This window comes from Esox lucius, chromosome 25 (assembly GCF_011004845.1).
Source record: "Esox lucius isolate fEsoLuc1 chromosome 25, fEsoLuc1.pri, whole genome shotgun sequence".
NCBI classification, from domain to species: domain Eukaryota; kingdom Metazoa; phylum Chordata; class Actinopteri; order Esociformes; family Esocidae; genus Esox; species Esox lucius.
In genome coordinates, this window is record NC_047593.1 from 1637776 (window position 1) to 1655686 (window position 17911).

A 17911-nucleotide genomic window follows, 5' to 3' on the forward strand; every position below is an offset into this window, starting at 1 on the left:
GACAATGGATATGAGCTAAGGGACAATAGTGTTATAGAACTGATATTTTTATTTTATTTTGAATGGGGCTTATCAAAAAGAAGAGTTATCATTGTGTGCCCAATTTGAAAGGCTCACTTTTCTCCAGTACTGCCTCATATTCTCTCACCCCCTCTGAAGCCCATGAAATTAACTCTGGGTTTCGCCAGCGTTTCCACAGCAACCAGGGTAGGGTCACTGATGTAATTCATAGCCGACTTAGCAAAGACTTACGCCATCGGCACACTTGGTGATTCATGATTGTGCGGTATCGATGACGATGATATGCTTGAATGTTATTTTATAAGCTATAGGTGATTTCCTATTTGTATAGGCTTGGAAAAGATTAGTGAAGGAGATGAAATAGACTTTGAATGTAGCCAATCTAATTGCTTGACTCCTATACAGTTTCAATGGAATCAAGACTTCATCATTCAATTTCTTTCATTGTGTCATAATTTTAAATATCAAAATTTGACCAGGTTGGTTTCTATATGTAGTAATATTTGTTGGGTAAAACAAAATCCCTGGTAATACAAGTGAGTGAGGGTGATATGATATTAAGATTGGTTATATTCAATTGTGAGAAATAAACAATGGCTTGTAATAATAATAGTGTTTAACCCTTGAAAGGTACATTTATATTTTTGTAGGCAACAATAAAGTCAAATCTGCCTATTGACTATGTACAATAGATTGACCAGCAAACAGCCTTTAAAGTAGTCCTATATTCATCATTTAATTTATATTTTAGTTATTTAGCAGACACTCTTCTTCAATGCAGGTTTTCTTTGCTCAAGGGCAAATTATTATATTTTTTTACCTTGTTGTGTCTAGGAGATTCGAACCAGAGAAATATTACTGGCCAAGCATTCTAACCAAGAGGTTAGAGATAGTTTATTACACTAAGAACATTATTTAATGATAAAAATTCAGCATCCATAGCTGTGCAGTTCCGTACAGTGATGTAGCCTATACTTTCGCAATAATATAAATAATTATGTAACATGCAGCCATGTCCCTAGCTTACATAAACTACTGAGCAATTGTGATATGATCTGTATGGACACAGGAATATTGTAAAACGTGTCGTATACGGAATGAGAATGGCATAATTTGACATTAGTACAGAAGTTATTGAATACATTTTGGTACACAAAGGTTGTGGTGTCTGTAATCAAAGATTCCACCTTGACATAGATGTTCATTTGGGAAATGCCTAGAATACTGGATGGCGCACATGGTAAAAACAACAGAAACATAACATCGACATCACTGTATATGTTAACTATATAAAATCCTGAATTCAAATCTTTTATTTTGGTGTCACAACAAAAAATAACGTTGATGACTCACATTCCTTCGTGCGCAACGGAATAATTGCGCGCAAATCTTTTCTCAACTACAACGGTCCATTGCACAAGCGAAATTGCCTACAAGACATTTTATAATTATTTTTTTTTTTTGAAGAACCCAACCTACTTGCACATTGATTGGCCGGGTGATTGTACTGTCGCTTTTCATTGGTTTGTGGTAATGGTATATCACAGATTTCTTGTCTCATGTCTTTTACTATGAATATTGTATTTTGCTGGGATAGACGCAGATCATTTTAATACGGCTCAGCTTGACTCAAGTCGATAATTTTTTACATTCGAGAGGAAGAAAGACATGTGTCCAAAGGATGCACATAGCCTAAAATAATGTTTTTTTCTCGCTCCCTTCGAATGCCATAATGTGGAAATGGAGTTTCCAACTGAGACAGGAGTTACGATTTTAAAATGTAGACATTTGCATTTAACCAAGAGAAAAGGATAAGCACTAATTATGTTTTGTGCAAAATTGAAAGACCTGAAAATCTCTGGAGAATGCCCATTCTCCGGTGTCGCTAGTGGGGAAGAACCCGAAGACTTTGAGGAATGTATAAGGGACCATACCGCCGATGTACTGCCAATTTCCAAGGATGTGTATGGAAAAACATCCGAAGTGCTACCTCAAAGGAAGACAAGCAGAACTAGAGTCAATCTTCATTCATTAGGGGAGAGCATCCGCAAATTGGCATGTCCTGAGGTAAATTAAGTTATGCTACACTAAAGCAATTGCTCAAAACATTAATTAGTATTGACGTACATTGTTTGATTGATGTATCACAAGACATTCAAGTTTACACTGTGGAGCAGTATCAAAATTAATACCTAAAAACAGTCTTGACCGAATATTCTGAAACCAAATGTTCGGTATGTTGGTGGGGTGACGTGATGGCAGAGTCGAACTACGTATTTACTTTTATCAAAATGTTTTGTCAATAAACTTGAAAACTTGTTGTTTACAGTTTCAAAGACTGCATACTGCATTTCTACAAATGATGAAACAGCATACATTAAACAAAAAATGGTAAGATATATGTTCATGTGCAATATATTTTGACCAATTTAATGTGTATGCTACTCTGCTTCTATTTACATTTTGTCAAAGGCCATAATGGTAATAAATGCCAATGTTTAATTCAAATAAATGGAAAGCTTTTTTTATTACTGTTTACTTTTAACATTGGATGCAATGGATGCCTAAAATAACATGACAGCTTTAATGTGACAAATGATTAAAAAAATAGGAAAATCTTTGCTTAGAAACAATTGCATGCATTGGTTTTCTAAGGAATACTATATTAACTGTTAATTAATGATGTGAGTGCAATGCTAACTGGTAACATTTCTGTCCACAGCCCAACAGTGTGTTACTCAGACATCTGCCAGGATAGGAGCTTTGATCGAACAGAGCATTTACTGGAGATCATGAAGACTTATTCTCTCAAAACAGGTATTGTAATGGGTTATTGAATTTAACCACTGTTCATGCTAATATTCCGTTGCAGATGTTTTGATTGTAATGCTTACAATGTCTGTGACACGAAAGGCAAATGTGTACCTTGTGAGCAATAGTATTTTCCTTTTAGTCTGTTCTTTTCCATAATGCGGTAATGTTTTTGTTTTCTCTTTGTGTTCCAACATTTTATTACAACAGTCTATTAAATTACATTATTTTACAACCAGGTATAAACATGGATGCTTTGAAAGTCTCTCTTGGAGAAGAGCTTTTCAAAACGTGCTTTGAGGAGGACGGACACATTCTGCAGGTTGTAGGGGGAGCACTCAGCGACTTTCTGAACAGCTTCAATGTCCTGTTGAAACAGAACAGTGCCCCAGCTACGCCAGGACCAGCCTTTTCAGCTGCCCCAGACAAGAGAACAGATTATGTAAACAATGAAGCAGCGTCAGTGCTGTGCCTGGACAAGGATCCGGGTCTGCTCACTGTCTATTACTTCAACCCTGGGCCGACCACCGAGCTCTACTTTCCGGGGGTCATCAAGGCGGCTGCACGTCTCCTTTACCACACCACCGTGGAGGTGTTGACAGACATGGAGATGGAGATGGACCTTCAAGGAGGCACCAAGGAAAACGCAGCCCCATTGCAGGCCCAGGCTGGATTGCAGGTTGGACCCCGGCAGCCCAGCCTGCTCTACTCGGTGGTAGCAAAGGACACCAAGAGCCTGAGCCCCAGTCCTATGAGGGCCACGTCGGCTGGCACCATCCCCACCTCACTCTTCTCCACCACCTTCCCCTTTCATATCTTCCTGGATCAGGATCTGGGCCTGCTGCAGATCGGGGACGGCCTCAGGAAGAGGCTTTGTCGGAAGGATGGCCTGAGGCGGCCTGCTTCGTTCCAGGAGCACTTTGCCATTGTCACACCACAGATCAGGTGCACCTTTCAAGGCATCTTGACTATGCTGAACACACAGTTCATAGTTCGAATAAAACACCAAGGGGGCTCTGTGACAGATGACACCGGGAAGGTAAGATCCTATTTACACTGGATATCAGGCTGTACATTTGAGTTTAACCAGATACTTGAGCCATGCCCCACTCACCTGGTACAACAAAACCAATGGAATATTCCCTAAAATGCAAACCCCGCCCATTCGGGCATGCTCAATCCGCTCTCTTGTGGACACATTATGTGACTAGGTAATTGTGACTTGACATAAATAAAAAGGCTCAATGTCTTTGATTTCCAATATATTTTGATCCCAGATCTGCTGGAGTTCACAATAATGACTAATGAGTTATCAAAGGTATAAATTCAGGTTTGATGTTAAAAATAGACCTTCATAAAAGCAACATGCTTTATTGTTAATGAATATGTGTTAAATAGCCGATTGCTCCCCCTGAGGTAGAGAACAACATTAGCCTAGGATGAAGACTAGAATGGAGATTTTGAAAGTCGAATTTCATTGAACAAACCACCAAATGAAAACAGTATTTTTTCCAAAAATAAAAAACTCTAAATGCACTGTTCCAAATGATCACGCACAACAGAGTTGCAACATTTTTATAGGTTGTGAAGAACTGAAAATTGTTATTTGTTGAACTTGCAGCGTTAGGAGGTAATTTTTACTTAAATCAAAAGCTATTTCAATGAAACACATATTAACAGGGCAAGTTACATGTTAACACAGGACCCCTTCTTTGATATCACCTTCATAATTCTTGCATCCATTGAACTTGTGAGTTTATAGAGAGTTTCTGCTTGAATGTCTTTGCAGGATGTCAGAATAGCCTCCCAGAGCTGCTGTTTTGATGCGAACTGCCTCGCACCCTAAGATCTTTTGCTTGAGGATGCTCCAAAATTTCGCAATAGGGTTGAGGTCAGGGGAGGATGGGGCCACACCATGAGTTTCTCTGAAAGTGGTCATTTTCACACCTTCAGGGACCCTAAAGGGGCCTACCAGCTCTCTCCCCATGATTCCTGCCCAAAACATGACTCTGCCACCTCATTGCTGACGTCGCAGCCTTATTGGGACATGGTGGCCATCCACCAACCATCCAGTACTCCATCCATCTGGACCATCCAGGGTTTCATGGCACATATCAGTAAACAAGACTGTTTGGAAATTAGTCTTCATGTATTTCTGGGCCCATTGCAACCATTTCTGCTTGTGAGTATTTATTAGGGGTGGCCGAATAGTAGGTTTATGCACAACTGTAAGCCTCTGGAGGATCCTACACCTTGAGGTTCGCGGGATTCCAGAGGCACCGGCAGCTTCAAATTCCTGTTAGCTGCTTTGTAATGGCAGTTTAGCAGCTGCTCTCTTAATCCGATGAATTTATCTGGCAATAACCTTCCTCATTGTGCCTTTATCTGCACAAACCCATCTGTGCTCTGAATCAGCCACAAATCTCTTTAAAGTACGATGATCACGCTTAGGTTTTCGTGAAATATCTAATGTTTTCATACCTTGTTCAAGGCATTGCACTATTTAACGCTTTTCCGCAGCAGAGAGATCCTTTTTCTTACCCATATTGCTTGAAACCTGTGGCTTGCTTAATAATATGGAACATCCTTCTTAAGTAGTGTGCTTTTAATTGGGCTCACCTGGCAAACTAATTATCACAGGTGTCTGAGATTGATTTCAGTGATCTAAAGAGCCCGGAGACAAAATACCATCCATGAGTTTGATTGAAAAACTAAATATTTAATGTTTATGACACTTAATTCCAATTTGCATAATAATTTGGAATGTGGTCTAAAAATAACTTATCTTTAAGGTCAAGTATTGAGAGGCATGATTAGAAACATAAATAAAAGCTGTGTAGTTATTTTGACATTTTATTTTTCCCATTCAGTAAGATATCTATAAAAATAAATACTTAATGGGAACTTCCTTAAATATGCTAGCTACCTTACCTACAAATCTTCCAGGAAACTCACCTTGCATAAGCATAATTAATTAAAGTTATCGGTGGCAGATCATTTTTCAATCAGATTGGTTTTCTGCATATTAGTACTATGCATGGTACAATAGACTGAAGGTAACACATAATTGAGTGTGAAGAAACCGGACAAAGACATTTACCCTATGTATTGTTTCCTTCTCTCCTAGCTTATGGACTTGAAAGGCCAGATGATTTACATCTCTGAATCCAATGCAATCCTCTTTCTGGGCTCGCCATGCGTAGACAAGCTGGAGGAGCTGACCGGTCGCGGGCTATACTTATCCGACATTCCCATCCACAATGCCCTCCGCGATGTCGTCCTGGTAGGTGAGCAGGCAAAAGCCCAGGATGGCCTGAAGAAGCGCCTGGGAAAAGCCAAGGCGGCCTTGGAGCATGCCCACCTAGCCCTGGAGGAAGAGAAGAAGAAGACAGTGGATCTGCTTTTCACAATTTTTCCAGGCACTGTGGCTCAGGAACTTTGGCAAGGCCACACGGTGGATGCTAGGGAGTTTGAGCACGTTACCATGTTGTTCTCAGACATCGTGGGTTTCACGGCCGTGTGCTCAAGCTGCACGCCCATGCAGGTTGTCACCATGCTCAACGAGCTGTACACCCGATTTGATCACCACTGTGGGGAGCTGGATGTATACAAGGTGTGTGTTCCAGCGAGGAAACTAAGGGAAAGTAGTTATTCTTCATTTCAAAATAAAACATTTACAAATATATTGCGTTAGTCTATTCCACAACCCATGACCAGTTTGGTTTGAATAGCTAGTGTGCACAGCATCATTTTATGTTAATAGGCATCCGGTTTTATGTTGATCCCATCATGATTATGACTTATGTTTTATAAGGACTTTTCTTGGGTACATTTAACAATAATAGATTAATTATTAAACAATTAATTGTTATAACCGATGCATTTTCTACACTTTTTCCATGCCCGCCCACATGGAAATGAAACCCACAACCTTGGTGTCGCCATGCTCTAGAAATGGAGCTTCAAAGTATAACATTAACTACAAAAAACTTACAAATTTAAAGGTCTAATTCACAATAAATGTGCTTTATAAAACCAATCCAAAAGCTCCAAAAAAGGGAGATATCCTTGTTTTTGACAATGTTTGAACAAGAAGTGATATATGTACAGTACCAACGCAGGATTCTTTGAGTTCTTGGAAGATTTTTGTTTTTGTTGCATTCTCTCATCAATTCCACATATATTAGACAAAAATGACACAAGTTCGCCATTTTTAAGAACAGACTGTACTTGTCTCCTGTCCAACCCTGCCTGCTCTCAGCCAACTGTCCTGTAATCTGCCGGGAGTTTGGCTAATGTAATCAGTGTGTCACTGAAGTATAACAGAGGAGAGCACTATGTTTGACGGATCTTTCGTGAAGTACTAGGAAGTCAGAGGTTTCTTCAGGACCTCTGTTTCCATTCCCGGTCCAAAAATAGTTTCCAAAATGGCACCGTATTCCTTTTATAGTGTACAACTTTTGACTAGAACCCATATGTCTCTGGACAGAAGTAGTTCACTATATAGAAAATAGGGTGCCAATTTAGACATTACCTCACATTGTTCTACATCGCTGCCTCCACAACCGCCATCATACACAACTGGTGTCCTGCTCCAAGGTTAATATAAACAACACCACTAATAACTATTTCAATTCTAATATGCACTGATTAAATGGGCAATGTTGATTATTTAACTAATATGTCAACATATCAGCATCTGGGGAAAGTCTGTGTGACAAATTTAAATAAGTACAGTAGTCTTTGCTTCAAAATGTTGTTCACTTCATTTGATGTTTTCAATTGCAAATCCTTCTCATTATGACTATAACATATTCAATATATTTGGACAGCTAGACAAGCCAACCTTCAACACAAAGTATTGTCAGTACCCCACACTTTAAAGGAGTTGTTATCTAAACTACTATGCTCAATATTACAGCTGGATTTAAACAATACCAACAGGTACATGGACCCGCATATTAAAGTAAACTTCATTGCAACAAAACAATGAACTATGGACCTGTCCAGAACAATGGAAACTCCATGCTGATAAGTGTAAAAAGTATGCGCCTTATTAGAGTAATGTCTTATAATATTGAAATTGTAGGTCTATGTTAATTTAATGGTTTACTTTACATGGCAAAATAATTTTACACATACGATATGCTCAAATAACTATCAGGCCTAATATACTGTATATTTTAATTTGATTAAAGTATATACAGCTCCAGAAGAAATTAAGAGACCACTGAACCTTCTATTTTACATTCCAAAAAAGTTGAAAGGAAGGTTTTGAGTGAGGAACAGAAGGTTTCAAATTAAGAGACCACTGCAAATTGAAGCTTCTGTTCCTCACTCAAAACTTTCCTTTTCAACTTTTTTGGAAAAGAAGGAAAAAGGTGCTGTAGATTACATAACTTGACTACATTTTAAAATGTAAAAATATTGACAGTCCAGGGTAATTTCTCCCCAGGTCTTTGTAGGAAATTGGAAACAAGAATATTCATGTAACATTTATATTTAAGCTGGTGTGATAAGAAGCTATGTGAAGCTACAGAATTATTATTTATATAGGTAAGTCATCCTTGGTCTGCTCAAAAAGTATAACTAAATTTTTTCCTGATGACTATACCCAGCAGAAGGCAGGCATATCTTTAAAAAGAACTGTGGTAGCAAGCAGGATTACTGTACGGTAACACTGACATCCACGTTAAGGAAGCAGGGATAAGGTTTTCAAAGTGGTTTCAATTAATATCAGCTGTGCAAGTAAATTGGTTGAACAAGTTGGGGGTGGCATAACTGGCAGGGATTCCTTTGTCACATCATACTCAAGCGACTCCCTCAGGTAGGTGCAAGCTTAAAATAGGTTGTACGTCAAAGGTACGTCTGAAACACTGATTCTACTAACTTCCTGGTATGGAAAACAAGCAGAACAGATTTTTAGTCTCCCATGCTCAATCATAGTTGCTTCTATGAGTAAAGTTTGGAAGTAATTATTTGATATTCAGAAATTGGGCAGAAATTTGAGTAAAATTGGTTGAGGAAAATAGATATATTTATGAAGAATACATAACAGCTTCAGGGTCAGTAGATTTCAGAGGGTCACAAAAAATCGGTTTCATCCTTTCCTCTCTTCCTGATGTATTTTTTCTGATATTACATTTTTTTTTACATTATTTCATGTTATGTATGCTATCTTTAAGAATAAAGGATATTAAGGAATTCTATTTTTATATATTCTCCTGCCTAGGTGGAGACTATAGGTGATGCGTACTGTGTGGCCGGTGGCTTGCACAAGGAGAGCGAGACTCACGCTGTGCAGATTGCACTCATGGCACTGAAGATGATGGAGCTATCCGATGAGGTCAGGACGCCAACTGGCGAGCCGATCAAGGTGAGTGTTAAGGCTTACTTCCTTCACAGTGTGGCGCTTTCACTGAAAACCTCTTTTCAGAACAGCGCTGAGTAGCACAGGAAGTTGCTAAGAGTGTTTCATACACAAAAGGGATTTTCAGGCTTTACTGCTGTAATGCAGTATGACAATCACACAAAATAGTTCTCAGTATAATTTTTTTCTTTAAATCCAAGAAGACAGCATTGAGAAATATCTGAAATTTCACAAAGAAAGCTGCTATTTTTAACAATTATGTACATTATTTAAAGAATCAAGAGACCACTTAGTAAAGTACAGTACAGTACAGTACGTACAGTACATTTAGGATCGGAAATAATTGGACACTGACACAAGTTTTGTTATTTTGGTTGTTTACCAAAATGTATTCAAGTTACAGTTAAATAATGAATTTGGACTTTCGTGGTGAAAAAAGAGCTGAGCCGCAAGGCGAAGCTCTCGATTTACCAGTCAATCTACGTTCCTACTCTCACCTATGGTCATGAGCTTTGGGTCATGACCGAAAGGACAAGATCCCGGATACAGGTGGCCGAAATGAGCTTTCTCCGCAGGGTGGCTGGGCGATCCCTTAGAGATAGGGTGAGAAGCTCGGTCACCCGGGAGGAGCTCGGAGTAGAGCCGGTGCTCCTCCACATCGAGAGGGGTCAGCTGAGGTGGCTCGGGCATCTGTTTCGGATGCCTCCGGAATGCCTTCCTGGGAAGGTGTTCCGGTCCTGTCCCACCGGGAGGAGACCCCGGGGAAGACCTAGGACAAGCTGGAGGGACTATGTCTCCCGGCTGGCCTGGGAACGCCTCGGTGTCCCCCCGGAAGAGCTAGAGGAAGTGTCTGGGGAGAGGGAAGTCTGGGCATCCCTGCTAAGACTGGTGCCCCCGCGACCCGGCCCCGGATAAGAGGAAGATGATGGATGGATGGATGGATGGTTTAGGAATGATAGGTCTTTAATATGTAGCCCCCTCTTTTGCAAGGGGAACAAAGGTAATTTGACAATTGACTCAAAAGCTGTTTCATGGACAGGTGTGGGCTATTCCTTCATTCCGTCTTCATTAATAAAGCAGGTAAAAAGTCTGGAGTTGATTTCAGGTGTGGCATTTGCATTTGGAAGCTGTTGCTGTGAACCCACAACATGCGGTCAGAGGAGCTCTCAGTGCAAGTGAAAAAGGCTATCCATAGGCTGCACAAGAGTGGCCAAATCAACAGTTTGGTACATACTGAGAAGAAAAAAAAACGCAACACAAAAAGGCCTGGATGTCCACGGACGACAACAGTGATGGAGGATTGTAGGATCCTTTCCATGGTAAAGAAAAACCCCTTCACCACGTCCAGTTAAGTGAAGAACACTCTCCAGAAGGTAGGCATATCATTATCCAAGTATACCATAAAGCGAACATTTCACAAGAGCAAATACAGAGGTGCAAACCATTCATAATCATCAAGAATAGAAAGGCCAGATTAAACTTTGCCAAAAACATCTAAAAAAGCCTGCCCAATTCTGGAACAACATGCTTTATTCTTTGGAAACAGGAAATTCCAGAATGGCTTGGAATGGCTCATGATCCGAAGCATACCATGTCATCTGTAAAACACGATGGAGGCAGTGTGTTGGCATGGCCATGCATTGCTTCCAATGGCACTGGGTCACTAGTGTTTATTGATGATGTGACAGAAGACAGAAGCAGCCGGATGAATTCTGAAGTGTATAGGGATATATTGTCTGCTTACATTCAGCCAAGTTCAGCGATGTTGATTGGACGGCGCCTCACTTTACAGATGACCCAAAACATACTGCGAAAGCAACTTTGTTTAATGTATTTTTTCTTTTTTGCCAAATGATATGAGTGTATGGAGGTGGAAAGTCTGTAACCATATTAGATAGAGTATGTATGTGTTCAATTTACTATAGCTTACCATCAGTAAACAATGTAACTTTGCATGCTCCAAATAGCAGTCCTAAATCCTAAAAGTTCCAAATACAACTTTACAACCTCGGCTGACATCCAAGTAGAACATCCAAGTGTCGCTGCCTGTAGAACAAACATGCAGTGAAACTTTGTAAGCATTGCACGTCTTACCCACTGATCTATTTCACTATCTCTAACAATTTATCTTATAAACAATGACAACATTTGATCACTATGACTAACTACTAGACAGCCCTACTAGTCAGAATTAATTAAACTGATATCCTTAATCTCTGTATTAATGAAACATTACAAGGCACTTTTCTGTAAATTCCTTACCTGGCAAAATGTCTATCTCTATCTAATAATCTCTATGATTCCTGATTGGCATATATCCATCCCCAACTTTTCAACATGCAAGTTGATGTAGGGTGATGATCATGCTGTCACAAATGTAATGTGTTGTAGACTGGATTACATTTTTACAGAATGTTTTATTATAAAAATGTTTCATTGGAATAGCCTGAACATTTGAAAGAATCTTTGTTTAGTATATCTATCTTGAATGGTTCCACAGTTACTGTTAATTGGTTCATACTATCCCAGTGTTCTACTAAATTCCCATGTTAACTTATGCTTGAATGCATGTTGAGTGCATAATTATCAGGAATAGGCAACTTTGGTCCTGAAGGGCCAATCCACTTGCACTCGTCCTGGAGTCCCATGTCTGAATTAGTCCTTGTGGTTAAGGTCGAAATGTTTTTCAGCCCTCCAGTTAAAGAGGTGCATACCCCTGGAATACAGTTCATAGTATCAAATCCTTTGACAAGCAATCTATGTTGCAAGTCTATAAATGTCTTTCAGCCCTCCAGTTAAACAGGTGCATACTGTACCCCTGGTATACTGTACAGCACTTAGTATCAAATTCTTTGACAAGCAATCTGTGATGCAAGTCTATGCAAGTCATTTTTTATAATAAACATTTTTGAAAGAGGAGATGAACGACCTGTAGACAAGCAAATTAAGGTAATTGGTCCAGTCGGAATATATGAATAAATGTTGGTTTGGAGTTAAGGCTGTAAAAGGTATTCACCTGCGTTAAAAGCATTCAAATTATACAGTAAATCCTTGGACCCTGCCCCCCCAATGTAAAATACTTATGAAGCTTACTTACTTAAATATTGTTTAAAGTTGGCAAGGTATAACTGCCTTCAAAAATAGATTTGAAGGCATACTAAGCTAGGTTAGAGCGGTGCATTGCTTTGCAAAAATCAGAAAACATTTGGATTAAGTATCTAATAAACCTGGAGTTGTTTCTAGCTTTACAAGCAATCTAATATTGTAATTCAATTTGGAAAAAAATATTAGAACCCCACAACAGGTAGAAAAGGAAATGAACGGAGTCCTGAATCATTTTCAGAAATTGCAATTAAATTTTAATGGGATTTTCTGGAAATACAGTATTGCAGTTCTCAAATGATTTCAGCAGATTTGTTCCTTGTCTACATTTCTATTTTTATTGTTTACAGATGCGGATTGGTCTGCACACTGGTTCAGTTCTGGCTGGTGTAGTTGGAGTGATGATGCCACGCTACTGTTTGTTTGGCAACAACGTCACCTTGGCCAATAAGTTTGAGTCCTGTAGCGTACCTAGAAGGATCAACGTCAGCCCTACAACACACAGGTACACAACACTTTTTAACTTACTAAACATTTGTAGCAAATAGCCTGAACACAGGTACAACAACTTTGTTGTTGATGGCTAAAATGGTGTAAGAGACTTACGTTGTATTATGAAAGCACACCAGTTTGTGTTAAGGTGAGCAGTTCATCAATCATATGTGTTGACAGACACTTGAGTTTTACAGCATTGATAGGCTACTACATTTAAGTCCTGTTGCTTTTGACAACTCAACCCAAATGTATCATATAAAATGTCATACCTCACAATGCTTCCTTCTATACAAATTAATTGTAAAACACAATCAATTGTAGAAATAATTTTTGCAATGAATGTATTCACCAAAGGTGAATGAAATATCTACAGGCCTTATTTAGATCTGTATTTTCTACTTTTTGTGAATATACCGCGTTCACTGTTTCATTGTATATTTAGCAATTCAATAGCCATGTTGTGTATTGTATTCTTAAATACAGACAGACATGGGTATATTTAATATTTTAAATAACAGAATATTTGACTAAGCATGCGTTCATACTGTATGCAAATGGAGAGTTTCAGCACTTTCAGCATCATTGTGTTAAGTCTGTTGTACCATGCTAGCTCTATCAAACAGAGCTAGAGTATTTGATACCAGAAAGTTTACCAGTCTTGTGTTCCAAGTGTGAATCCATACTTGATTGGAAGGAAATAATATATACCAGAAGGGCTTTGGTTGGCCTTTCAGACTGTAAAAGCCTGCTATATGGCCTCTGGATAGTATGGTCATGATGTTGCATGGGAATTTAGCAAATCTTTCCCTAAACATTATTACAAGTTAAACCACATTTTAATATTAACTTATTTACTCTTTATTTTAAAGTGGGTACGTAAATTAGTAATGCATAGTTATTACTAGTGTAATTACAGTGTAAATGGTTAAATATTTGACTTCATATGTTTAATAAGTAAGGGACAACAGCAGTGTTTAAAGAAAATATTCTTTGCTATCCACATGAGTCACTTTTTGGTTTCAGACAGCAACTGCATTATACAGTACATTCTCAAACCCATTCTGCCAGTGCAAGAAACATTGTTTATTTAGTCTTGCACAGGAAGCAGGATCCCAATGGTAATGTAATACAAAGCCTGTAGCCACATTTTTTTTCTGTAGCACATACTAAAATGTATTTATATTCATAATGGTTAATTTGTCGCTTTGGGTTTCCAGGTTACTGAAAGATTGTCCTGAGTTTGTCTTCATTCCACGAACCAGACAGGATCTTCCGCCAAACTTCCCGCCGGATATTCCTGGTGTTTGTTACTTCTTGGAGGCTTTTGATCAATGGTCCGGCAAAACCACAAGAGACTGTGAGACAGAGGAGCTGTGCTACAGCAATACAAACTTCATGGCTGAGCAAACATAGATTATATGTTGAGACACAGCCAGACCTGGCTTCAAGTAGTATTTTAATCTTTGAGTGTTTGATTTGAGCCTGTCTGGCATAGTCATACAACCTCTATCAGACTTCTTTGAAAGAAAGCAAATACAATTTGAACCCAATTCTAAATATAGCTAGCACCCATGGATGTAGAGTTCTTTAGGTGATGTAGACATTTTGATTATTCTATTACAAAATTGCTAGAGCTTGCTATTTTTATGCTTTCACTGGTCTATTTAACTCATACTTTACAATTCATGCATTTCCTTACAGTGTAATTACACTCCCTATGTAACTACCATGTGAAAACATAGGCATTGATCACTTATTTGGGACTTTAAGGGCAGTAATTCATTTTACAAAATGATGTATTGGTGTTCTTACTCAGATGCAGTTGATCTACAAGGTAAAACCACAATTTATGCTTTGGTTTTGTTTAGCTTGTCTACAAATGGTAGCTTTTTGCATTTCTGTCCATTGGTATCCCTGATATTAGAATTATTTGCCTGTCTCACCTTTTGCTTAGTCTACAATTACTGTACATGATAGCAACAAGAAAAACAATATTTATTTTTTTATTTTGGGTGAACCACCTTGTCAAAGAGAACTTTACAAAAAAATGACATGGCATGGCCAGAACACAAAGAATGTGCCACCATTCCTATATACATTGAATACTGTGATTCGTTTTGTATTGTAACCAAGTGACAGTAAATATCGTCTACATTCAATAAATATTGTTTACAAATATTGTCTACATTCATAATACCCTAATGTTCGGAATATCTTTGTGCAAGCATATCACACTGCAACAATGTTTTACCAAGAATGTATTCAATGTTTGTTTCACTTATTCACAAAAATACATTTTGACATTAAAGTGTACTAAATGGCACTCTATTTCCTGATAATAATAGACAACTGTGATGGTAAAGGAGATGCAGTTTACTCTAAAATAATAGACTGAATGTGGTCACTAAAAAAAAAGATCAGGAAAATAATTCCTTTCAGTTTATTGTTCATTTTTACTATCATTTTACTAGGTGAGTATTTTAAGGAATTATTCTTATTCAACATAATGTAGCCCAATGTCATCACAGGCTGCACAACTTAAAAACAAATTATTAATTTTATTAAACAGGAGATAAAATGTGTCAACCTCTATAAATGATAGTTGTAACGGAAACAGTATGTCCCCACAATGGCAGGCCGAAAAATTTTTTTCTCCATTTGGGATGCAGACAATGTCCCGAAGTCCCATCCAGGTTGATTTATTAATCTTTTAGGTTAAAACCAGTGCAATTGCACAGTACCTCTAAATACATGAAGGTTATAGGGTGTTCTTTATTTAAAATAGAATATCTTGATTCACAAGTGTAGTAGTTGTGCTTTGAACAGCATTTGTTTTGCAACTACTTGCTTATATCTAAACATAGAGACAGACCAACTTCCTTAACGTAATCAGCTATCCCAATGTAATCCCAGTGATTGTAAAGTATATGGTGTAATGTTTTCACATTTTGGAAATATAGGAAGTGAAGCATTAGCCAGTAATTCAAGAAAGATCATATTCTATCTAAGAATTTACAAAGACTTTACACACCTTCTTAGAGAAAATTGATTGGTTTGCGTGTTACTTAACAGTATATAAAACGTTTGATGAGTTGTTTTCTTAAACAACGCTGCCTTGAATGAGCAACACTCAGCGCTCGTTTGCGGGGGCGTATTTTTGTCATCAGCTCCCATTGGACACGTTTGACGTCAATTTACAGGGGATTTTTTTTAAGGAATGGACCGCAACATCTGCAAATGTGAAGGTGCTGTGATAATTTTATGCCTGAACAGCTTACTGTGATAGTGATTCGCGAAGAACTGTTCGTAAAATGGTATGTAAACAACGATATATTAGATCCAACCGCGATATTTGATTTCTATACGTATGTGTAGTTTGTGTGTGTATTTTTCCGGTATTTTACCGTGCTCCAATATGAACCAAAGGCTATCCGTTCATTTTGTTACTAGAAATTGCTACTGATATTCGTGACGCGACTGTGTTTTTATTCATGATGCATCAATGAAAACGTTATTTGCTGTTTTACGATAGGTCTATAGCACTCGTTACCGTGACATTTGATATATGAACACTTGATACTTAACAATTTACGTAATAATATTTCTATATTTGCGGGCTAATTATTATTTCTGTATTCTGTTTTACCGTATATTCCTAGTATGGTTTTGTAAACCACGCCTTGGAACTACTGGTTTTAAGAAATTATGGCGAAGAAGTGTGGGAAGATATCAAGTGAGTTTGAATATGTTTTTATTTGACAAACGCAACGTGAATTATTCAAAATAAAATCATAATTGTGCATAAGCAATATGTGCAAAAGCAAAACAAGAAATGTAGTATAGGCCTATATGACCATTGTAACACTACATAAGTATAGCGCCTGTAGTAGCGTTAGCTTGAAATTTAAACTGTTAACATATCGTAATTATAAATTCCTAGTAATGGGAATAAATGGTTGCTTTTTTTCCCATACTATGGATTACTATGAAATATTAGAAGAAAACAAATTGATGTTAGTTTACATTTTTATTAGGGTGGCTTGGGGTTAAACGCCTCCCTGGGTTAAACGCCCCCACCCAGCGGTAATTCTCCACCAAACCACCAAATGACGGCCACCAAAAGTTCAAGATATAGCCTAATATTAGTAGTTTTTAGTTCAATAGCTAGTTTTCTGAGCATAAATTAACATCTAAAATAATACGCCTATCAATTGACACTCAGTATTATTGATTTAATGTTTTTAACTTAATACATTTGCACGATTAACAAAACATAAGTAAAAATTGTAATCAAAAGTTATTTTAAATTGTAATATGTTATACATACAGTGGGGAGAACAAGTATTTGATACACTGCCGATTTTGCAGGTTTTCCCACTTACAAAGCATGTAGAAGTCTGTAATTGTTATCATAGGTACTCTTCAACTGTGAGTGACGGAATCTAAATATCCAGAAAATCACATTGTATGATTTTTAAGTAATTATTTTGCATTTTATTGCATGACATTGGTATTTGATACATCAGAAAAGCAGAACTTAATATTTGGTACAGAAACCTTTGTTTGCAATTACAGAGATCATATGTTTCCTGTAGTTCTTGACCAGGTTTGCACACACTGCAGCAGGGATTTTGGCCCACTCCTCCATACAGACCTTCTCCAGATCCTTCAGGTTTCGGGGCTGTCGCTGGGCAATTCGGACTTTCAGCTCCCTTCAAAGATTTTCTATTGGGTTCAGGTCTGGAGACTGGCTTGGCCACTCTAGGACCTTGAGATGCTTCTTACTGAGCCACTCCTTAGTTACCCTGGCTGTGTGTTTGGGGTCGTTTCGGTAAGACCCATCTTCAATGCTCTTACTGAGGGAAGGAGGTTGTTGGCCAAGATCTCGCGATACATGGCCCCATCTATCCTCCCCACAATACAGTGCAGTTGTCCTGTCCCCTTTGCAGAAAAGCATCCCCAAAGAATGATGTTTCCACCTCCATGCTTCACGGTTGGGATGGTGTTCTTGGGGTTGTACTCATCTTTCTTCTTCCTCCAAACACAGCAAGTAGAGTTTAGACCAAAAAGCTCTATTTTTGTCTCATCAGACCACATGACCTTCTCCCATTC

At 38.2% G+C, this 17911-nt stretch overlaps 2 protein-coding genes across 3 annotated transcripts in view; both read left to right on the forward strand.

Moving 5' to 3' along the window:
• Positions 1 to 1544: 1544 nt before the first annotated feature.
• On the forward strand, positions 1545 to 14990 carry gucy1a1 (guanylate cyclase 1 soluble subunit alpha 1). Its single transcript, XM_010901962.3, has 8 exons — positions 1545 to 2088; positions 2351 to 2412; positions 2744 to 2838; positions 3072 to 3871; positions 5960 to 6445; positions 9065 to 9208; positions 12655 to 12809; positions 14017 to 14990. Exons 1-8 carry the CDS (start codon positions 1846 to 1848, stop codon positions 14210 to 14212), a joined length of 2181 nt encoding a protein of 726 aa, XP_010900264.1. The 5' UTR covers positions 1545 to 1845; the 3' UTR covers positions 14213 to 14990.
• A 1018-nt stretch (positions 14991 to 16008) lies between these two features.
• gucy1b1 (guanylate cyclase 1 soluble subunit beta 1) overlaps positions 16009 to 17911 on the forward strand; it is a 41000-nt gene continuing 39097 nt past the window's right edge. Inside the window, exons 1-2 of one of the 2 annotated variants that reach the window (XM_010901963.5) lie at positions 16009 to 16113; positions 16459 to 16532. In XM_010901963.5, the coding sequence (XP_010900265.3) occupies positions 16111 to 16113; positions 16459 to 16532 (77 nt within the window). In that variant the 5' untranslated portion in view covers positions 16009 to 16110. The remainder of the gene's footprint in view (positions 16114 to 16458; positions 16533 to 17911) is intronic. The other variant, XM_020043629.3, reaches the window with a different exon arrangement.